Genomic DNA, 21,258 nt, shown 5'->3' on the forward strand with positions numbered 1-21,258 from the left:
AAAGTCAGCTTATTAAATAGAAAAATGTGCCAAGATACGCTAAGCAAAAAAGGTAAAATTCATAAAACACAGTCCCCTTCAGCCATTTTAAATAACATTTATATGTATAAAAGGTGGGAAAGACCATTGTGTTAAAATACCACACTTCCAAGAGGCCAGGTATGGTACTATTTGAGCCCGTCACATACTATACCACCTCAGCGAATCCTCACAACCTGTGAAATCAGTCACAGAGGAGGAAACTGCCCAAGGGCATATAATGAGTAACTAGCAAAGGTAGGAACTTAATCACTTCTGACATAGGCCTGTACAGAAAAGGCTGAGGGCAAAACATATTGTGGTAAGAGTCTAAAGACATAATCTACTAATCGCCTGCTTCTTGTTAAGACTACATGTATCACCACTATAAATACTGGTGCAGAAAAGAAGGCATGCAGGAATTCTGTGGGCAGAAACTAATATATACACAGTGTAAATGCATGCAAAGAGGCCTGGAGGGAAACAGCAATGTAACAGTGTCGGTCCCTGGGGTACAGTGGGCAAGGATGACTGCTGGTGACCAGAGTAGACTTTGGTCTCACTTCCCTTTTATTTATTTTTTTATTCTTTTCCCAGCCTATATTTTTTCTTTTGGCCTCATTTCTATGCTTAAATTCTCCCCAAAGAGAGTGTAGTAATTTATCTATGTAATTAAAAATTAAAGATTAAAAATGAATCAAAATGAGCCTATGCTATCATGATTAGGAGAAACAAATTCCGAGAACAAGCACACTGCATTGGGGCAAACAAATGCTCTCCTAGAGTCTCACATAAAGGCTACCTGGCTATGACTAGTTTAACTGAGGTCCTACCTTAATGAAATGCAGCATCGTGAAGGAAAAATGCTCATTACAGAAACAGCAGTACACCACCATCTCAATGAGTGCCAAGAGCGAACCCGTCAGCTCCCGCAAAGCAAACATGACCTGGTGGGAGGACGTAACAGAGTCAGCTCTTCATGTCACAGGTAACAGTCCATCTGTTGTTGCTGCCTTTAACTCAAATCTTCCAGATTTTAAGATAATTAACACTCTCTCAAAACAGAGTTTCTTAACTGTGAGAAGTCTATAGATAGATGCCAGGGTGTCTAAGCCGGACTGAAATTTTACACAACTTTGCGAAAATGTGCACTTTTTTCTAGGAGTTGTTTCCATCAGTTTTTCAAAGGCAAAAGCTTCCACAATTAAAAAAAAATCAACAATTTATCCAAAAAATATTAAGCCAAAAAAAAAGATGTATTAAATAGCACAACACTGTTGATTTACTTAAAAAAAAAAACAGAATTATATTGTTCATAGATTCACATATCTGTCAATCAGTTAGGAAAGGAGGACTGGAAGATGGCGTCCATAGCTCTGTTGGAAGGGGAGGGTTGGATTGAGGGCTGAGCCATACAAGTGCCACGATGGAGAGCTGAGAGCAGCCCACCCCATCCTGAGGTTTAACAACATGTGTGGTTCATAGTTGTAGTATTCCAGGACCAGGGACACACAAGAGAGATTGGGGTCAAAACCTCTACAATGAATGAAATGATTTTGATGGGTGAAGTGCCATTTACCTCCCTCTGGGGCCCTGATTGGTAGCTGGCTGGGCTGGACCAGGAGGTCTGGACCTTGGCTGAAGAGAGGACTAATAATATTCTCTTCCACCAATTATTCTTTTTGACATATAAGAAACTTAATTTGAAAGAATAATTTCTTCTCTTAACAATACTCTTCATGCCAAACACAACTAATAACAAAAAGCAATTTTCCTCAAATAGGAGAAAAAAATGGCTTTAGAATAACAAGTACATACCTCTAACAGGTAAGGTTTCCCTTCAGACATGAACAACAAGGCTTCTACCTCCTCATGGAGGGGCAGCAGAGGGCTTGAGGGAGCAATGCTAATGGGTGGTCGCTGCTTAAATACGCCAGGAGCTTCAGGAGACCAAAGAAACAAAACAGAACCTGTCTCACCTGGTGTTACTCCACAGAATACACACCCATAAGGAAATATGCCTCCTTCAAGACTTGCACACACACTGAGTACTCACACAGGCGGATCCCTCACAGTCTAGAGGATACCTAGTGATTTCTACTTGATAATATCTCAAAGAGGTAAAAATATAGTCCACAAAATAGTGCCGAAAGCTGCCACTGAAGAAGTGGAGAAGACACTTTTGTTCCTCAAACAACTGTTCCCAAATAATGGCTAACACCAATTATGCTAAGCAGAATCAACCATATGGAAGGAGTTACCTCATTCGCTAGAAAAATCAGAATGCATACTTTAATTTTCTTTACAAAACTGTCTGGACTCACGAAATTAGGTAGCTTTGTCTTTTTAGATGAGTCAGAGTTTAGTAAGCAAACTCTACCTTACAACCATCCAAGTGTTCCTCCAATGTTCCTTTAGACAATAAACATTTCTCTTGTCAGAATGAGGCTCTCTGTTTTTTAGTTTCCTGCCATTAGACCTTCCTAGCAGCTTCTGGGTCTGAGCTTGCATTTATGCCTTGGCTTCTAGGCTACTAACTAGCTATACGACCTTGTGGAGGTTACTCAACCTTTCTGTATCTTAGTCTTTGCGTCCATAGGCTGGGACGAACACTCCTCATAGGTTTGGTATGGGGATCAAACACAGTACGTTTAAAGCACTGTTGTGCTTTAAACAGAATAAATTTAAAGCACAGCACATAGAAAACACTGAAAAGCTGTTTGGTTGTATTATTACTATGGTTGTTGTTACTATCATGACAAGGCCTGGGAAGAGTATAAAAACAGTACATACATGGGTTAGGACACTGGATAATCATATAGGACAATTGTTTTTTTTGCTGTATTAAATGATGACTGTGCTACTAGTTCTGGGAGGGAAAATGGAAAATGCTACCAACTATATCTTACATACAAATGTATTTCGATGATGTGATTTATTTCTGCATCCCCTTTGTTTTTACAAAGTACTTTATCTCATTATCTTGTAATACCTGGGGAATTATGTTTTTAGTATTTTGCACTGAAGATCAGAACGATCAGGTGGCTTGGTCAGGTTCACACAGCTAGAAGACCCACACCATGGCTATGCCTCCACAGTATCAGCTCAAATTAAGGTGACAAATGAGCTCTGAATTAGCCTTTAATCCTAGAGAGTTATTAAAAAAAATACTTATATACCCTCTCACCTCCCCCAAATAAATGACTCATTTTCTCTTATGACAAACCAGTAAAATATTACCAAGTTTAACGTGAATTCAAACAAAAATTTTAAGTGAATGAGAAACAAGGGAAATTCACTTAATTGCTATTATTACTCCCCAAGCTAGACAAATTCAATACCTCTTTAAGATATGTTAAGCTTACCAACATTCCTTTGGGATGAGACATCTGAATGCAAAACAAGTAATGCCACTGTATTGTGAAGATTCCCAAATTCTCGTGCTTGTGCTGAACTCCATCGACGTATCTGTCATCAGAGAAGATAAAATGGCTGTCAGTGTTTTAGTTAGAAAAAATATGAAGAGGAAGGGAGAGGGTTTGCTGGCTCATAATATTCTGGGCTTTAATTATTTCTCAATGCTTGATAGAAGAGGTCAAAGTACAAGAAAACCACAGGTTTAAGCCAGCTCAAAGGGTTCTATTAACTCATATTCTAAAACCAGTCCCTTCAGGTATTCACTTTAGGTACTGAGTGTTTACAATGTGCCAGGTAATCTTCCTGGGCCTCAGTACAACGGAAAAAACCCTGAGGCTGGAGATCTGCAGGTCTGGCCCTGCCTCTATCACTCACTATGCTGTATAATGTGGGTGAGTTCTTCACCACAACAGTATCTGAGTTCTTCATGTACTGGCAGAGATAAGGCTACCTCCTTATTCTGCCTACTTTGTGATTTTTGAGGACCAAATGAAATATAGAAGTGAAAATGTTTTCAAAAGTAAAAATGTGCTCCATAGATGCAAAACAGTATTAATTACATGTGCAGCTGAATTATAGTGAATTTAAATCAATTGCTAGTGTCAACGGGGTCTTAGATATGGAAGAGCTTGAAGTGGAAAAGGGATACTGTAAATCTCAACATAACATCAACACACAGAGCACACGACGGTGTCAGTACTTGTTTTTTTAACACTGAAGAGGAAGCTGAGAGGAAGCCTAGGCTGAAAAGCTGTCTTTTGTAGCCTGTGCAATGTGTTACATACAGTGGAAAAGGCTCCGGCTTTGACACCAGCAGAGCTGGGTCTGAATCCCTGCTCCACCAATGCATTAGCTTTGTGACCTTGGATAAGTTACTTAACATCTCTGAGCTTTAATCCTTGCCTGAAAACGAGGATGAAGCTGCTTAATTTTACTGAATTGTGAGTAACAAAGTATACCACCATAAAGTGATCAGTTGTATTGAGTACACAGCAAGTGCTCCATAAATAGTACTGTTCATCACCGCATGCTAGCATTTCATATATTTTCAATCTATCGAACAAAATATAATGGATGGGAGAAACACAGCATTAAAGGAATTTCCAACAGGAGAGTTGGTTTTGGATACATTCAACCCTATTATGACAAAATAACCTCAGTAAGCCGAGGTGGGCGGATGGCTTGAGCCCAGTAGTTTGAGACCAGCTTGGGTAACTTGGTGAAACCCTGTCTCTACACGAAATACAAAAATTAGCCAGGTGTGGTGGCATGTACCTATAGTCCCAGCTACTAGGAGGCAGAGAAGGGAGGATCGCTTGAGCCTGGAAGGCCTAGGCTACAGTGATCCCTGATCACACCACTGCCTCCAACCTGGGTGACAGCAGCCTGGTGACAGAGTGAGAGCTTGTCTCAACCAACCAACCAACAGAAAAACCCAAAACAACTATCTTTTCATTTGAACAAGAGTATTTATTATATCTGCAATATCATTCAGTTTATAACAGCACAACTTCGCATTTGAATTCTGACTGTGTTTTCAGCATCTGACTTAAAAGGACCACTACCAAAATAGTCTTGTTCACAGCCCCAGAGAGGAAGTAGAAGACCCCAATGCCACCTATTCCTTAAAGGTTTTTGAAATCCCTTCCCCAGTCAGAATCCATCTTTCCCTCTTATGACACTCACACTTCACATTTTGATTGACATTCTAGTTAGTAATTTCCATGGGTTATTAGACTAAATCCTATGGAGAAGCTGTAAAAATAATTTAACTCCAAAGAATTTTAAAGTCTCCTAGTGCTTAGACTTTTATGAAATTAAAAACATTTATCACCTACGAAAAGGGAACACAGTGGCTATGAAAATCATAGCCATTCCACTAGAAACATAAAAGCAGTCCTTACCTGATTGTTCTGCCGACTGGCCCCTAGGAGAAAGCTGATCATGTGTCGCAGAGCTGAATGCCTCAGAAGAAGATCTCCAGCCCTAATACCTTGCTGTCACAAGATATTGAGAATAACAAATTATATTTCTATAAAGACAAAAATTTGTTTTTAAAACACAGCTAAATAAGTTTTAAGGAGTCAATATATTTTTTAAAAATAGTATTTCCATATAAGAAAGTACTTGTTAAAATCTAATTTAAAAAACTCCTGGAGCCTCACATTGGTTCACAATAACTACTAAACAATTAACTCCTAGTTTTAATGCAGACTTCTACTGCTATCAATAAGCAATGATACTCACCTTTATCAGAATTCTTAGAAGTAATATAATTCACAAGTTTTTTAAGAATAAACATAATAAAAAACATATAGAACTTTACTAACCAGTCTGAAAAGTTTTTAGAGTATAAATCCTCTGTATTAGGAAAAGATATTAGGAAAGAAATTATTTACCTTTTGCACAAAAGTGTTGAACAGGAAAAAGTACTGAGCACAGTTTTTACAATTTTCTGGAACGTCTTTATCGAGCAGAGCAAGTAGTACCTCCAGCAACTGATGAAGGCTTTTTAACTGGTTAGAGGAAAGATAAAATTACATGAAGAAAAAGAACATAAGACAGACATTTATAACAGGATTAATTTGAGGTAAATCATCATAAGAACAAAAGGAAAGTCTGATTGATACAATCCAGTCTCAGATTCAGATGGACTTAGGCTTTGAAGAGCAAAAACAGAATTAACCATTTTACCTTCCAGAGAAAGATTGGTACCATAGAAATAATTAAAAGAAAAGCTTAGTTTCAGTTCCTAGATTTCAGAGTCAAGGGCATGATGCTACCGCCGAGTCACATTTTCTCCAGAGCCAGTATCTCTCTGTCTCTTAAAAAAAGGTGGGGTGTTTAGGGAAGACATTTCTGAATCCCTCCCTCCACTATGTTGCTTCTTCACATAATCACAGATGCAAAGAATAAAAAACACAGACACAGGCATAGGGGCTGGAAACCAAGCCGATGGAGCAAATGGAGAGCAACAGCCTGACAGAATGACAACGGTGATATCGACTCAGCCGTGAACTTACTTGAGAGCCCGCTGACGCCTCATGGAAAGCTTTGAAAAACATTTTATTTGTTTAGAAACCATTTTGGTTATGACATTGCTTCTTCTTTCCCTCCCACCCCAACTGTTTTTGGACAAGTCCCTAGAAGTTCATCTGTGATCTAGAATTAAGACCAGGCTTACTACTCTTGTTAGTTCGTTTCCTCTGAAGATGGTATTCATACTCTGCAATATTCCCATCCATCCTGTCACACCCATTATGAATACAGCAAAATTTAGCATTTACACAGCACTTCAGTTTCAAAGTACTTTACAATATAAAGTGGGTGGCAAGAGGCACCATTTCCATTTATGGGGGAAATAGACATGAAAATCCATCAGCTGGGCATCAGACAGAACTCACTGAGCAAATGGCTTCCAAGTGTATAGCTGCCATTCCCTTCTCTTTCTGCCACCTGCTGTACTGTCTTTAGAGGCTGGTGGGTAATATGCTACAGCCTGACCCCATCTGTAGGGAGGCTGCACTAACTCTGCCTTTATCCTTTATTTGGGTTGGTACATGGGAGGAAGGAGGAGAGTGATGTGGTCCTTAAGTTAGGAATTCTTGATGCATCTTAGAAACTTCCACAGGGGATGGAGCAGTGGCATTTGAACTGTCGTCAGCAGCTCCGATGGCTTATATTCTATATTCTGCATCCAGGTAGGGTTTTGTTTAAAAAAATAGTTCTGCTATTTAAGCTGATCAAAACCACTGCCTTACAGTAAACCTCAACTTCCTAATGATTCCCGGAATTGAGACACAGTCTTTTAGGACCTTCCTAACGGGCATATTTGACCGCCTTGTTCATGGAACTAAGTGCTTGGGTGGCAGGTACTACATCTGGATCAACATCCTCCTTATAGGACTTACTCAAAGTTGCACAGCAAAGCCAACATCTGTATTTGAAGCAGTAACTTCTAGAATCTGTTAGTTCATTGAGGAACAATGCCTCCAGCTAACATTTATAAGGAGCCAATTTGTTGTGAAAATAACATTTTTCAAAGTTTTCCATGTAGTGTCAGCTGTTTGAAACAGCAAACTTGGGAAGTAACTGCTGTATCTGTAAGGACTTAATGCCCTTGGATGAATGGCACTATTTGGTTTGGTTGCCAGCTGCAGGTTTAGATTAGGAAAATAGCTTATGAGCGAAGAGACAAGGCCAGAGGTGGCTCAAAATGTCTGCTGGTCTAGATGAGTCTCCAGACACAGATTAGTCTCAGTTCAGAGAGATCTAATACAAGTTCTTGAGAGAGGACTCTGAAAAGGGAATGTTTCTAGAGACAAAATCCCAAAGCAGACCGAAGCAGGCCTGAATTCGGGGCCTACCCTGGTGTTTGGTATGTGAGGAGGAAGGGACAGAATGCCTTCTCCCTGGCATGTACCAAAAAGTCAGTTCACAAAAGGTGTATTTATGTGGCAAAATTACCAGACTCCAATCCTAGGCTCTATTACCTGCAATTTAAAGTATTTGGTAAAAACACAACGTATAAATAACGTTTTAAAAACGAGACCGACCTTATCCTGATAAAACAAGGCACTGTCTAGGGTTTTCTCCAGAATGGTGGCCACAGCAACTCGTACTTCTCTCACACTGCACTCCAGTAAGAAAATCCTGAAAGAAAGACAGGTGGTATGAGAAAGCAAGATACACTGCCATGACCTCAACCTTCCCAACACAGGTCCCACCTAACAGCCAAGAAACAAAAGCACAGTCTCCTGACAGTGTTAGCACTTACAGGCCAAGTGGAGCTTTCCAAGGTCACTTCACTTCTGCTTATTCCTGGTAACTCTAATGCTACATATTAGCCGACACGGCTCTGTTCAAAATTCACTAAGATTCTAAGTGGCAACTGTAAGAAAGTTTACAACATAACAAGTACTCCCATAATGTTTAGCTTTAGAGGTCCAATCAGACTCAGGCACAATTCTCTTAGAAGGAATACCTAGAGGATGCAAACAGATCCAGAATATGGGGAGCTCTACAGAATAAACAGTCTTCTCCCCAAACAAATGGCATAGCATACAAGGCGAAGGCAGGGGGAGTGGGGCAAAGGAACAACTGATGGTTGGAAGAGCCTTAAGAGACACAGAAAGCGGCCGGGCATGGTGGCTCAAGCCTGTAATCCCAGCACTTTGGGAGGCCGAGGCGGGTGGATCACGAGGTCGAGAGATCGAGACCATCCTGGTCAACATGGTGAAACCCCGTCTCTACTAAAAATACAAAAAAAAATTAGCTGGGCATGGTGGCGCGTGCCTGTAATCCTAGCTATTCAGGAGGCTGAGGCAGGAGAATTGCCTGAACCCAGGAGGCGGAGGTTGCGGTGAGCCGAGATCGCGCCATTACACTCCAGCCTAGGTAACAAGAGCGAAACTCCGTCTCAAAAAAAAAAAAAAAAAGAGACACCCATGTGTGGACTTCACTGGTTCCTGATTTGTGCAAACTCAAGGGTAAAATGACACTTCTGAGACCTCTGGAGGAAATCTGAACATGGACTGGGTATAAGGTGATATGAAGGAATTAGAAATTTTATTGGTGTGATAATGGTAAAGTACTTAAAATTTTTTTTAACTTTTCTACTAGAGATAAACTTTACCTTCAGATACATGCTGAAAATTTATCATGAAATGATATGTCTGAAATTTAAAATCCTTCAGAGTGGAAAAAAAAAGGCCTGCATGTAGGTTGTGAGTGAACGCTGATAAAGCTAAGACAAGACAGGCAAATGTCCACAACTTGCCTGGAGCCTGGGTACAGGAGAGGGCTCATTCTGCCTACTTCTATGTGTGTTTAAACATTTCCACAATAAAACACTCTTAAAGATGTAAAGGATCCTTCATGTTAGTAGTCTGAATTCTTTAGATCAATCTGTAAGCAACATTTACTATGAATTATTTTTTTTTTTTTACAATTAGAATTACGCTTAAAGAATTGCCTTAAAAGAAGACTACACTGAGGGGCTGATCTAAAAGAGAACACCTTTATATTTAAAGTTACTAAAATACTAGTAAGGTACATATCCTTATTTTTTAGTTGTAAAAATGACAACCTATCTTAAAAATTATAAAGAAATACGTAATCAGAAAAAAAGATTATGACATCTTCAAACATGAAATCACAGCAATTGATAGTGATGAGTAATTGGTCTTTATAAAGAAAGAAACAAACTACAGTTTCTCTGGAGATATTTAAAAGCAGGCCTGCTTGGATATAAGGGAATGAATAAAATATTTGCTATGTTCCTGCCTAATGGATGATGTTTCTGTAACATTCTAATGCTTGCCTAATGCTCAGGAGTCCTATTGGAAAGGTATTTTGGAATCAAACTAGAAAAATGGTTATCTCTAATGTAAACTCTAAAGGGAAACACATACAGCACACAGCACTTCAAAGAAATGTTTACTCTTTTTATGAATTGTATGGATATACGCATGCATGCATGAATAACTATTTGAGGGCTCGCTATTTGCCAGTCTCTTTTTGTCTAGTAGGGAATGAACTGAACCTGGCCCTCAAGAAGCTGAAATTTTAGTGGAGGAGATGGGCAGAAGAACAGGGAGCGGACTAACAGGCAAACATCTGTTAGACTGGGTGACTGGAAGCTGCCTCTCAGAGTGAGTGCTATGCAGGCTGATCTCTGAAGGAGAAGCCACTTCCTATGCAAAGAGGGGAGGACAGTGTTCCATATAAGGAATAACAGGTGAAAAGACCTTTAGGCAGGAAAATAAGCTCTTCAGGTCTAAGGAACCAACGAGCCAGTAAGGCTAAAGCCTGATAAGCAAGGACTGAGTCAAGGAAAGCCTGGAAGGACAAAAACCAGATCAAGCAAGACCTTGCGGGTTATTGGGAAAATTTTGGATTTTATTATGAGTGCAATAGGATTCCGCTAAAGAATTTTTCACCAGAGAGGTAATGTGATCTAATTTGTTTGAAAAAGAACAGTTTTGTTGCTGAATGAGATAGATTAGAGGAAAAAGTGGTGATATCAAGTAGGCAAATAAATGTTTGGAATTCAGACCTAGAGATGGAAGAGGGTGTGGGATCAACAGTTCTGAGAAGATCTCTTAACTTATCACCAGACTGTGATCACCGTGTGGAAGAGACTTGCATTTCTGAATTCCCTGTTGTGTGTTTGTTTTGAGAGAAAACAGCATATTTGTATGCTGACAGAAGTGATCTAATAGAAAATTCTAGAAAGTAAATATGCAGGAATAAGAGTGAGATATTAAAGGGTCAACTTTCTTGAGAAGGTCTGCACTGCACATGCAGAGAGATTCATTTTGAGAGAAGAGAGGATACTTCCAAAGAGCAAGCTGAAACAGACTCTGGCAGGTGCGTGGCATCTGTGGTTGGAACAGGGAATGCTCCTTTGCTAATCTGTACTTTCTCAGTGAAGCTGAACAGTGAGGAGCAGGCACAGCTGAGGCAGAGTGAAGGGGGAGCCCAGTGGGAATAGAGGAGACGGGACACCAGTGACCACAGCAGTGCTTGCTGGAACCCCCAACACATGTAGAACTTCCAAGAACAGGAGAAGCTGACCTGATGAGGAAGATTGGAAGTAAAGTATAAATATTCATAGCATTTTGAATTTCTGCCAGAAAAGCAAATGTTTCTTTTCCTATTTTTTTTAATTTCAGGTACACAGGTAGATGTACTATCATAGGTAATATACTACCAGTAGATTTTTGAAAAATAATTTTTTAGTCAGAATCCAAACACCGTTAGACAATACTGTGAACTGTGTGGTAACATGGGATTGTTTATCTCTTTCCACCAGACTCTGAGTCCCTGAGGGAAGAGACTTGCATCTCTGACCCCCTTGGGCCACAGCAGGGCTTTAGGACCCATGTGCCTCTGAGCACCCGGCAGGCGATGTGCCTCACAGGCTCTTCTTGTGGTCACTGAATACTTGCCTGAGATGATTTTGGAGTGATCTGAATAATTTCTTCACTGTTTCAGTGAAGAGAGTTTAAAATTGACTTTAATCAGAAAAATAACTTCAAGTTGAAATAAAAAGGGTTGTAAGAAACTTCAATCTAAAACATTGCAAGAGACACACACTTCTTTTAATTAAAAGACTCAAACACTTACTTTATCAATTCTCGTCCTTCAGAACTAATAAAATATTCAACTAACCACTGACAAGCATCAAAACTTTTTGAAAGCAATGCTTCAATGGTAGCAATCCATTCTTCAGTATCAACCCTTAAAAAAAAGCGGAGACAGCAATGTTAGGAGCATGACCCCAGCCAATGACCCCATGCAGTGCCACTCTCACTGGTCCTTATCATTTCTATGTCTGTCTGTCTATCGTGGGTAGGGTGGAGGGATAAGAGATACTCAGTGACGGCCTACTACCACGGCTCAGTGTACTCGGCAAGCCAATGCTTTGCATTCCTTGGCTCCTCGTGGTGTGGCTCATCTTTCCCCACAAACAAAAATGTGTCAAGAAGCTTAGACTTTACCTCCTTCCTTCTGCATCTTCATCAAACAACTCTAATTGGAAAAAAGGTCTGAACTACAGCATTTTGTTTCGTTCAATATTTTGCTCATAAAATGTCCACTTTCAGAATAGCTTACACTGACATTTTTATATTTTATTGCTAAAATCATTAATTTTCTACTTTATGGAATAAAAAAATATATTCAGGCAGAAAAAAACGTATAGTGACTATTTTACCCATGCCCTTGTAACACTTCTCTTAATGTCCTCCAGTGTCCCAAAATGATCATTGTGTGCAACGACCATATAAGCAAAATGGAAGTAGTGTGCAATGTGTAAACGGCATGAGCAAATGTCACAAACAAAAGTGACCAAGTGTCCTTAGTTAATCCTATGCCAGACACTAAAAGAAAATACATAAAAAATACACACTAAAAGAAAATACACACTAAAAATAATACATTATTTTTCTTTTTCAATCAAATAATAAAGACTGAGATCACTTAATATATCTGTGATTATTACACATAAAAGTGAAGTTGTCACTCTATTTTTTTCTTTTCTCAAGAGTTTCTTGATTACAAAATCTGTCCAAAACCCTCTCCATACTTTGAGAAGCTCACTTCGCTAGTGTGAGGGAAAAGACTGGGAACTTCAGTGGTCTTTTAACTCTAACTGGTCTCCTCACCCTGGGTCCCCCCTTACTCTCGGTATAACCTACAAATCACTGCTCAATACTCTTAATTCTTCACTTATTTATTCATAGAACAACTACTTATCCAGAACCTAAAATGTATAAAACCAATGATGTGATAAACCAATAATGTGATAAAAACCAATAATGAGGCCAGGTGCAGTGGCTCACGCCTGTAATCCCTGTACTTTTGGAGGCTGAGGCAGGCAGATCACCTGAGGTTGGGAGTTTGAGAGTAGCTTGGCCAACACGGCGAAACCCCATCTCTACTAAAAACAGAAAAATTAGCTAGGCGTGGTGGTGCATGCCTGTAATCCCAGCTACTTGGGAGGCTGAAGTAGAAAAATCACTTGATCCTGGGACACAGAGGCTGCAGTGAGCTGAGATTGCGCCACTGCACTCCAGCCTGGGCGACAGAGACTCCATCTCAAAAACCAAGAAACCCAAATAAGCAATGTTGAATAAAATACAGTCATGCCTGTAAAGTTTCTAAGGCAGAGGTCCCCAACCCCTGGGCCATGGACCATTACTGGTCTGGGACCTGTTAGGAACAGGGCCGCACAGCAGGAGGTAAGCAGTGTGCGAGTGAGCATCACAGCCTGAGCTCCACTTCCTGTCAGATCACAGGCAGCACTAGATTCTCACAGGAGCACAAACCCTACTGTGAACTGCACATGTGAGGGATATAGGCTGTACGTTCCCTATGAGAATCTATCTGTCCCCGCAACCCTCCCTTTTGTGGAAAAATTGTCTTCCGCAAAACCAGTCCCTGTTGCTAAAAATATTGGAGACTGTTGTTCTAAGGCATTACTCTGAATATACTTCCCTGTTCAAAAACCATCCATGATCTCCCACTGAACAAAGCCGAAACTCCTTGCTCTGGTACTACAGGCACTCAGTGAGTTACAAACTCAACATTCACCCTGAGCTCCAGGAGTCTCTCACACGTCCTAGTAAAACACAATTAGTCACTCATCATTCCCTAGGCAAGTCTTGTCTGTTACTCAGGTTTTTCCCTTCTGCCTAATATGAAACTTCTGTGTTTCTGTTTTGCCTTTTGAAACCCTGTGAGGACATACTCTAATCTCCTTATTTGGATATGATTTTGCCCAATCCCAAGACGTACAGAATTTATGTCTTGGTTTAAATTCTCTGGTTAGGCATTTTTCTTATATTGATCAATTCTTTCCATTAGACTAGAAGTTTCCTAAAGCTAGAGACTATGTCTTAGTCATCTGAATAAAATTAGGTGGCTGCTTTCACAATATTTTAAAATTATAAATTCAACTTCAATTGAATTAATCAGTGCCCTTTGTCACAACAAATTATCAAAACCTATCACTTCTCACCTGAGTTTCTTCTTTGTCCGTAAATAAGTTTGAAAAAGGAATTGAATAGCAAGCTGTAAGCTCACCTTCGCCATGCAAGGATAATATGGATGCTTTAATTTAGTCTAAGAGAGGGAAACAAGAAAGGGTATTTTTCACAGAAGTTTTATAGATTACACACATTGTTATGAACTGAATATGATACACACACGATATATGATATACATATGATAAAACTTAATACTAATAAGAAGAATCTAGCCAGTTCAGTATCAAAAATGTTCCATTTAAATTTTTAAAAAGGTTAAGAAAAGACATCTTCTTCATTTCTTTTATGAAATTCTCTCAAAACAGTTGTTAGACCACAGGATGTTAAGTGATCAAGAGACTAAGAACATTTTTTTCCCTTACTGGCATATTATAATCATGGTACTCAAGGAAAATAAGTAGTTCAAAGTTAATCTTGAGTCTTATAGTAATATTTGATCACAAATTAGGAATCTCCACAGAGCCCAGTATCCATTGACATGAGCTCACAGTTATAGCTATTCTAAGATACTTTTATAAAATCGAAACAAGGGCCCTTTAGAAAGCCAGAATGTGAAAAACTCACATCTTCCCGCCATCTATATTATAGATTCAAAATACTGCTTGCAATTTTAATATTACCCATTAAGGGCTACATTTACGGGAAAATCGTTTTGCATCTAATCTGAATGCTAACTACTAAGAGTGAGGATGAATCACTGAATGCTTTAGCTAAAAGATATTTAATTGTAATCCTTTCTTATTTCTAACAATCCAACTAGCTACTTACAGCATTCAACGAAGCTAAAGACAAAACAAAACTGAAATAATCACTACTGTACACATCTCTATTCTTCATAAACTTGAGGTTCTCATCTCTCACCATCTACAAAAGAAGATTAATAATTATTTTTCTGAAATATTCAATATGTGAAGGACATTTCTAATGATATGCAAAAATGATAGGTAAAAAGGGCTTATATAAAAAGTGAATTATAATTTGTAATTCCCCTTTCTCAAGTTTTGAACTTTTAAAAGAGGGGAGAGAAAACCTTCCTTTGAAATATAAGATGTCATGAGAACTATTATTCATTAAACCATACCCTTTTGGGAAATTCAGATAAACTGCCATGTGAAGGACAAGTGAATTCTAACTTGGTGTTTTGGGTAGAAGGGGACAAACAGAGCATTCCCAAACACAACCAACTGCATGCTTCCTTTGTGCTAGATGGCTTAATTCTCTTTCTTTCTTAATGAAAGAATCCATATTTTTCTCAAATTCTCTTGTTCTAAATACTGAGCTTTTGATTAGTGTATAAAGACAGTTCTGAATTTAGATCCTTGCCCTGTGACACTGGTACATCCCTTCTCCTTTTCAGAACCTGTTTTTCCATCCAAAAAATGAGAATAAAACCAGATAATACACAATAATTTTTTACAAATTAGAGATGTGCTTAAAGCACGTGGCACACAGTAGGTGTTCAATAAATAATGGTCATTCATTGTCTTATTAGTCCTACTCAAAGGTTATGAACCTTGTTTTTCTCTCCGGATGAAATAAGTTGATTTCAGCAACGTGGTTTCTTTACTACCCACTCCCCACAACTCTGTTTTTCTGTGACATCTCACACACGCACAGCGGGTCAGTGACTGTGCCTGTCAGTCCTGAGTGTGCATTCATACTGGTACTCTTAGCACTCCATGGCGCTAGCACTATAGCCCCCACTCTGGTGTGGCATCAAAGGCTCATGAGACAAGTGTGTAAGACGATGTAGCATCAGTGGCACGACTAACCTGGCAGGAGTACTTTTGGCCTACTGGACACATTCTGATGTCCACGTGGATATTCCCCCTTAGAATATTTTATATGGTTCTTACCTGGTATATTCGTGCAGGCATTTTCTCCACAAACAGTCCTTTCTTCTCGCCTTTTTTAACCAGCTTGGTAAGAATAGACAGCCGGTCATTGTTAGGCCTATGGGGCCGAGGAGATGACTGAGGTGAAATTTCTGGTGAAGATGGAGCTGACCTAAGAGACAAAATCAGAAAAATTTGACTAGTATAAAGTGACTATTGTTTTAATAGTTACTAAGACTTGCCAAATTCATATAAACAGGGTATTAGACTTAAACTATTTGATTATTATACATATATTGAAACATAAAACTGCACAATATTTAATATCACAGTATCACATGAATATATACAATTATAATGTGTCAATTATGAAATTAAAAAATGCAATACCTTCCAATTAGTTGGGAGAACTGACTGACATTATAGAAGATAAAGTATTACAGGAAATTAAAAAAAAATTTTTTTTGAGACAGTCTCGCTCGGTTGCCAGCCTGGAGTGCAGTGGTGTGATATCGGCTCACTGCAACCTCTGCCTCCCAGGTTCAAGTGATTCTCCTGCCTCAGCCTCCCAAGTAGGTAGCTGGGACTAAAGGCAGGCACCGCCACGCCCAGCTAACTTTTTGTATTTTTAGTAGAAATGGGGTTTCACCATGTTAGCCAGGATGGTGTCGATCTCCTGACCTTGTGATCTGCCCGCCTCAGCCTCCCAAAGTGCTGGGATTACAGGCGTGAGCCACCACGCCCGGCCCTGCGCGACATATTTTAACACAAATTTTTTATTTAATTGGCATATGAGATTTAACATTTAATAAGCACAAAAATGAATTCTTCCTACATATTATTGTGAGATATCTTTCCCAACCGTTAAAAAGCAGTGAAATAAATTTATCGTAGAGCCACACACTCAAAATCTTGAAAGAACAAAGTGTTGAACCAAGTTTTCAAATTTAATAAAATACATATAGTCATATTTCTCACATAAAAAAGTAAACACTTTCCTGATACAATATATTAAAAGGCAAATTCGCTGACAATAGCACCTTTAAAAAAAGAACATTCTGACGGTGTTGGCACAGTACTATGCTTTGGACAGAAAGTGTACTCAACAAATGCTGCTAACGTTAAAAAAAAAAAAAAAAAGTCCAGGTGTGGTGACTTACACCTATAACCCCAGCACTTTGTGAGGCCTAGGTGGGAGGATTGCTTGGGCCCAGGAATTCCAGACCAGCCTGGGCAACATTAGGAGACCTTGTACAAAAAACAAACAAACCAAATATCTGGGCCTGATGCCCCTCGCCTGTGGTTCCCGCTATTCGGAAGGCTGAGGTGGAAGGATTACTTCAGCCTTGGAGGTCAAGGCTGCAGTGAGCTATGATCATGCCACTGCACTCCAGCCTGGTTGACAGAGTGAGACCACTCTGTCTCAAAAAAACAAAAAACAAAACACTTTATTCTAGAATGAAATAACTTATGTGCATGTTTCTAAATACATAACAACTTCTTGCCAATAAAATAACCAGGGAGCAATAAGAAAAGGAATTTATTTTCTTTTTGGAATTCTTTTTAGAATTTCTCTCCAGCTTAGCTAACTATCTTTGAAATCTCAAACAGTATATTTTCATAGACCACATCATCACCACAGAAATCACAAAGCAAATTACATGGAAGAGACACTTACAGAGAGAGATCCTCAGCTTCCTGCCGTACAACGCTGACACGACTTTTCTTTGGTAATACTGGGGAGTTCTGATCAGACACCCTTTGGTAGAAAAGCATATAGGCATTCCAGTATCTTCGGCGTACATCAGTGTATGGGTTTGCTTTATAAAAAGACATTAAGAAAGATGTCTGTAAATAAAAGTTTTTCTTGTCTTGACAATCTAAAATAAAGGGCCCATTATTCCAGCAAGTAACTACTCACTAAATTTGTAAAATGCAAAGTAAAATGTGGGTCTCTTTAGAGTACTGCTTAGCATGGAAGTCAGGGTGCTTCAGTTCTGGGCCTAAAATTGATCTCTCACTTGGAAGTGATATAGGCGGGGACAAGAATAAGGGAGCAGTATGGTAATGGAGTAAGAGAAAGAAGGTAAGTATTCTAAGGAGTACTAAACATGAGCAAATAGCAAGTGACATTTTAAAATACGTTCTCTGTGGCACAGGATGGGAAAACTGGCCTCTCTTAACCATTTCTGCAAAGAGTGGCCAAATTTAGGTAAAGTCTGACAATATTATATCCAACCTTTAAAGGTTACCACCATAAGATGCATGGCTATAATGGCATGCTAACACAATCTAATACAGTGACTCCAAAGAGGTAAAAATTTAGAAACACCCCTAGAAGATTTCAAAATCAGGATCTGGAAATGCTAAGGTCTCAGCCAAATAGCTTTTTATCAAATAGCAAGTTCTAGCTGGGTTTTGCTATGTACTTCTCCTTAGATTCTTTTTTTTTTTTTTTTTTTTTTTTTTGAGACGGAGTTTCGCTCTTGTTGCCCAGGCTGGAGTGCAATGGCGCATTCTCAGCTCACTGCAACCTCCACCTCCTGGGTTCAAGCAATTCTCCTGTCTCAGCCTCCCAGGTAGCTGGGATTACAGGCATGTGCCACCACGTCCGGCTATTTTTTTTTGTATTTTTAGTAGAGACGGGGTTTCACCATGTTGGTCAAGATGGTCTCGATCTCTTGACCTCGTGATCCACCCTCCTCGGCCTCCCAAAGTGCTGGGATTACAGGCGTGAGCCACCGCGTCCAGCCCATCCTTAGATTCTTTTTGTTCCTGGGATCGGGGGTTGTGGAGGGAAAAGACTGCTCTGCCATACTGCATAATAAATACGGTTTTAAAGACACAGGTGCTAGAAATGTCTTCTCTAATTAATCATAACTCTATATAAGTGAAAAGGAAACCTGAAAATTTTAGTGGATAACTACTTCCAAAATTATTTTTAAGGTTCAATTTCAGTATTCATTAGTTTCTCTGATGTTCATTTCATCCTTTTAACCTACTCCCAGCTTCCCAACCTATCCCTCAAGGTTGTTGTAAGAAGTTATTCTTAAAAATTTTTATAAGCAGCTTGAACATTTTCACTTGAGCTATTAAAGAGCTTGCTTATGGTTCTATAGCTTGAAGAGCAGTATTATAAAAATAAAAAATCTGTTGTTTTTATATAAAGAATACTATTAATTTTCATAGAAAACTATAAATTAAAAAATAAAACTAATGGGAAATATCCATTTATAAATACTTACTTTGATCATAAACTTTTGGTCTATATTCTCCTCCAAAGCATTCATACTCCAGGGTCTCATCATTTAGGTCAAATTCTTCTATAACTGTGTCATTAAATTTATACCACTTTCCTTTTCCACACCCTCTAGAGCCCAAGATCAGACAAACATTAGATGGTTAAAAAAAGCAACACCCTCATCCTTAGCATTTATCTCTATGTATTGCCTACAAATTAAACAGGTGATTACCATTTGAAAATATCTAAGAAATACGTAGCAACAGTTAATTCAATTTCTAAAACAACTTTTCAAATTGAAGGGGTAAACCCAGTTGCATTAAGCTTTAAAACTTCAAAATGAAACACAGTCAAGAACAATGCCAAAGTGTCTCTGCATCACAGCAGTGAGTATGGATGATCACAGAGAGCAGGGGATGGCAGAAAGTGAGTCAGTGCTGCCTCAGGAAACCCTTACCGCCTGTCCTTAATGAAGGAATAGTAGTGGCCTGCGTGTGCCTGCCCACTGTGTACGATGACGCCGACAAGTTCATAGTTTTCTGTGAGGGCAACCTTTTTTCGTGGGGATCCTCCACCTCCCTGATCCATACTTCGCCCATTTTCCCCAACTTCAGAAGAGGAATCCTGGCGAGCCATTCCTGAAACTGTGTAAGGCTCCATGTTTAGCATCCAAGGAAACTGTGTAAGGGCAAAAAAAACATATTAATGTTGATTAGTAACATACACAGCAGCACCCAATTAGGTCAGATCCAAACAAGAGGATGTGTTTTCCTGGTTTAAGCTAGGAACAATTACTTCTCCAATTCAAGTATAAAGTCTCAGAATGCTAAGTCTGGGAAAGTCTAAAGCAGCCTCTGGTTTGAGCACTAAGGAAGGCATTTTCCCTCACAGTAATCACTAGGATGCCTTCTAGAAATGAGGGCTACTGTTTCCAGATCGGCCTATTCCAGTAGCAGCAGCGGCCCAAGACAAGGGGCTCTTCATAATGCTGAGACAACAGCCTTACACATGGTAGATGAAATATGAAAACAGAAAAAGGAAAAAAAGGAGTGAGTGAGAAAATGAATGGTTGTGAAACATTTCAGGAAGAAAAAAAGTTACCCTTATTTGTTCATCATATTTAATGGAGCGTCCACTTTCCCAGTCAAATCCAAATCTCATTAGGTGAATTACCAAGACGCTAGGTAAAGATTTAATGCAGGTTCTTTTCACTGTTATTCTCTAAAAAAAAGCAAAAAAGCAAAAATGAATGATCTCCATGGAGAAAATAAAACAGCACAGTAATTAACGCAAAGGCCTTTTGGACCCATGTAAAAACAAATAAGGACACAATGTAATGGAAATAACAATAGGAGCTTAATACTGATTTTACATAAAACAAAGACACACTTCGTGAATAACAAATTGATTTTGTTTTTTAAAAAGGGCAAACATAATACCTTTTCTTTACACTTTTCACAGTAGTACGCATTACTTCCCTCTAGAACTTCTCCTCTGACAAATTGGTCCAAAGAAATTTCCAAACTCTGACAAGAAGTCACTCCAAGATTGAGAGCCATGAAAGCTTCTTCACGCTCATACCTGATTAGGAAATAACAGAAAACCCATAATCAACAATGGGATTTAAAACTCTTCAATTATCATAATACCTAAGCTGGAACACAGAACTACATTTTTAATCTGTGAGTCCCTCAATATTTTAAAAGTCCGTTACTAAGTTAAAATGCCACTTTGTGACAATTCAGAATTGCTTAAAATTATGAATTTCAATGAATATTTTCTTAAGGTCACAAAGAAATTTTGGAAGTAGAAACCAAAGAAATTTAAGTCATTAAATACTTATAGATCTATTGAGAAAGAGAGTGAGTTCTAAGTCTCTTAACAAATGTAAAATTTACAACACACTAGACAAATCACTTCAAAAGGCATTTTTCCTGTGTCAGTGATATCTTCACTCACCTGTGAGGACAGTCTTTACAGATCTTCTGATCAGAGTAGATGCCCTGAAACGTATTCTTAAAAATTTGGTCTCTTCCCATTTTCTGTTGGAATGAAAAGTTATAATTTAAAGTGATGCCTCCAGAACTTATGAGCATATAAAATTTTATTAACACACTGCAATTTAAGCACCAAAATAAAATGAGTCATTATGGTCGTGTCAGCTTGGCCCCACTGTCAGAGTGATGCAGATGAT

At 38.9% G+C, this 21,258-nt stretch overlaps 1 protein-coding gene across 3 annotated transcripts in view; it reads right to left on the bottom strand.

The window, feature by feature from the left end:
* The window catches only part of USP24 (ubiquitin specific peptidase 24), a 160,402-nt gene that overhangs the window by 11,670 nt on the left and 127,474 nt on the right, over positions 1–21,258 (bottom strand). For all 3 annotated transcript variants that reach the window (XM_010350843.3, XM_039473839.2, XM_074380874.1), the window contains exons 46-61: positions 21,024–21,106; positions 20,504–20,645; positions 20,166–20,285; positions 19,522–19,742; positions 19,069–19,193; positions 17,502–17,643; positions 15,845–15,995; positions 14,757–14,852; positions 13,961–14,064; positions 11,566–11,679; positions 7,992–8,088; positions 5,835–5,951; positions 5,340–5,432; positions 3,384–3,486; positions 1,837–1,958; positions 852–965 (exon numbers count right to left, since the gene is read on the bottom strand). In XM_010350843.3, coding sequence (XP_010349145.2) covers positions 852–965; positions 1,837–1,958; positions 3,384–3,486; positions 5,340–5,432; positions 5,835–5,951; positions 7,992–8,088; positions 11,566–11,679; positions 13,961–14,064; positions 14,757–14,852; positions 15,845–15,995; positions 17,502–17,643; positions 19,069–19,193; positions 19,522–19,742; positions 20,166–20,285; positions 20,504–20,645; positions 21,024–21,106 — 1,944 coding nt within the window. The remainder of the gene's footprint in view (positions 1–851; positions 966–1,836; positions 1,959–3,383; positions 3,487–5,339; positions 5,433–5,834; positions 5,952–7,991; positions 8,089–11,565; positions 11,680–13,960; positions 14,065–14,756; positions 14,853–15,844; positions 15,996–17,501; positions 17,644–19,068; positions 19,194–19,521; positions 19,743–20,165; positions 20,286–20,503; positions 20,646–21,023; positions 21,107–21,258) is intronic.

Source organism: Saimiri boliviensis, chromosome 11, assembly GCF_048565385.1.
Source record: "Saimiri boliviensis isolate mSaiBol1 chromosome 11, mSaiBol1.pri, whole genome shotgun sequence".
NCBI lineage: Eukaryota > Metazoa > Chordata > Mammalia > Primates > Cebidae > Saimiri > Saimiri boliviensis.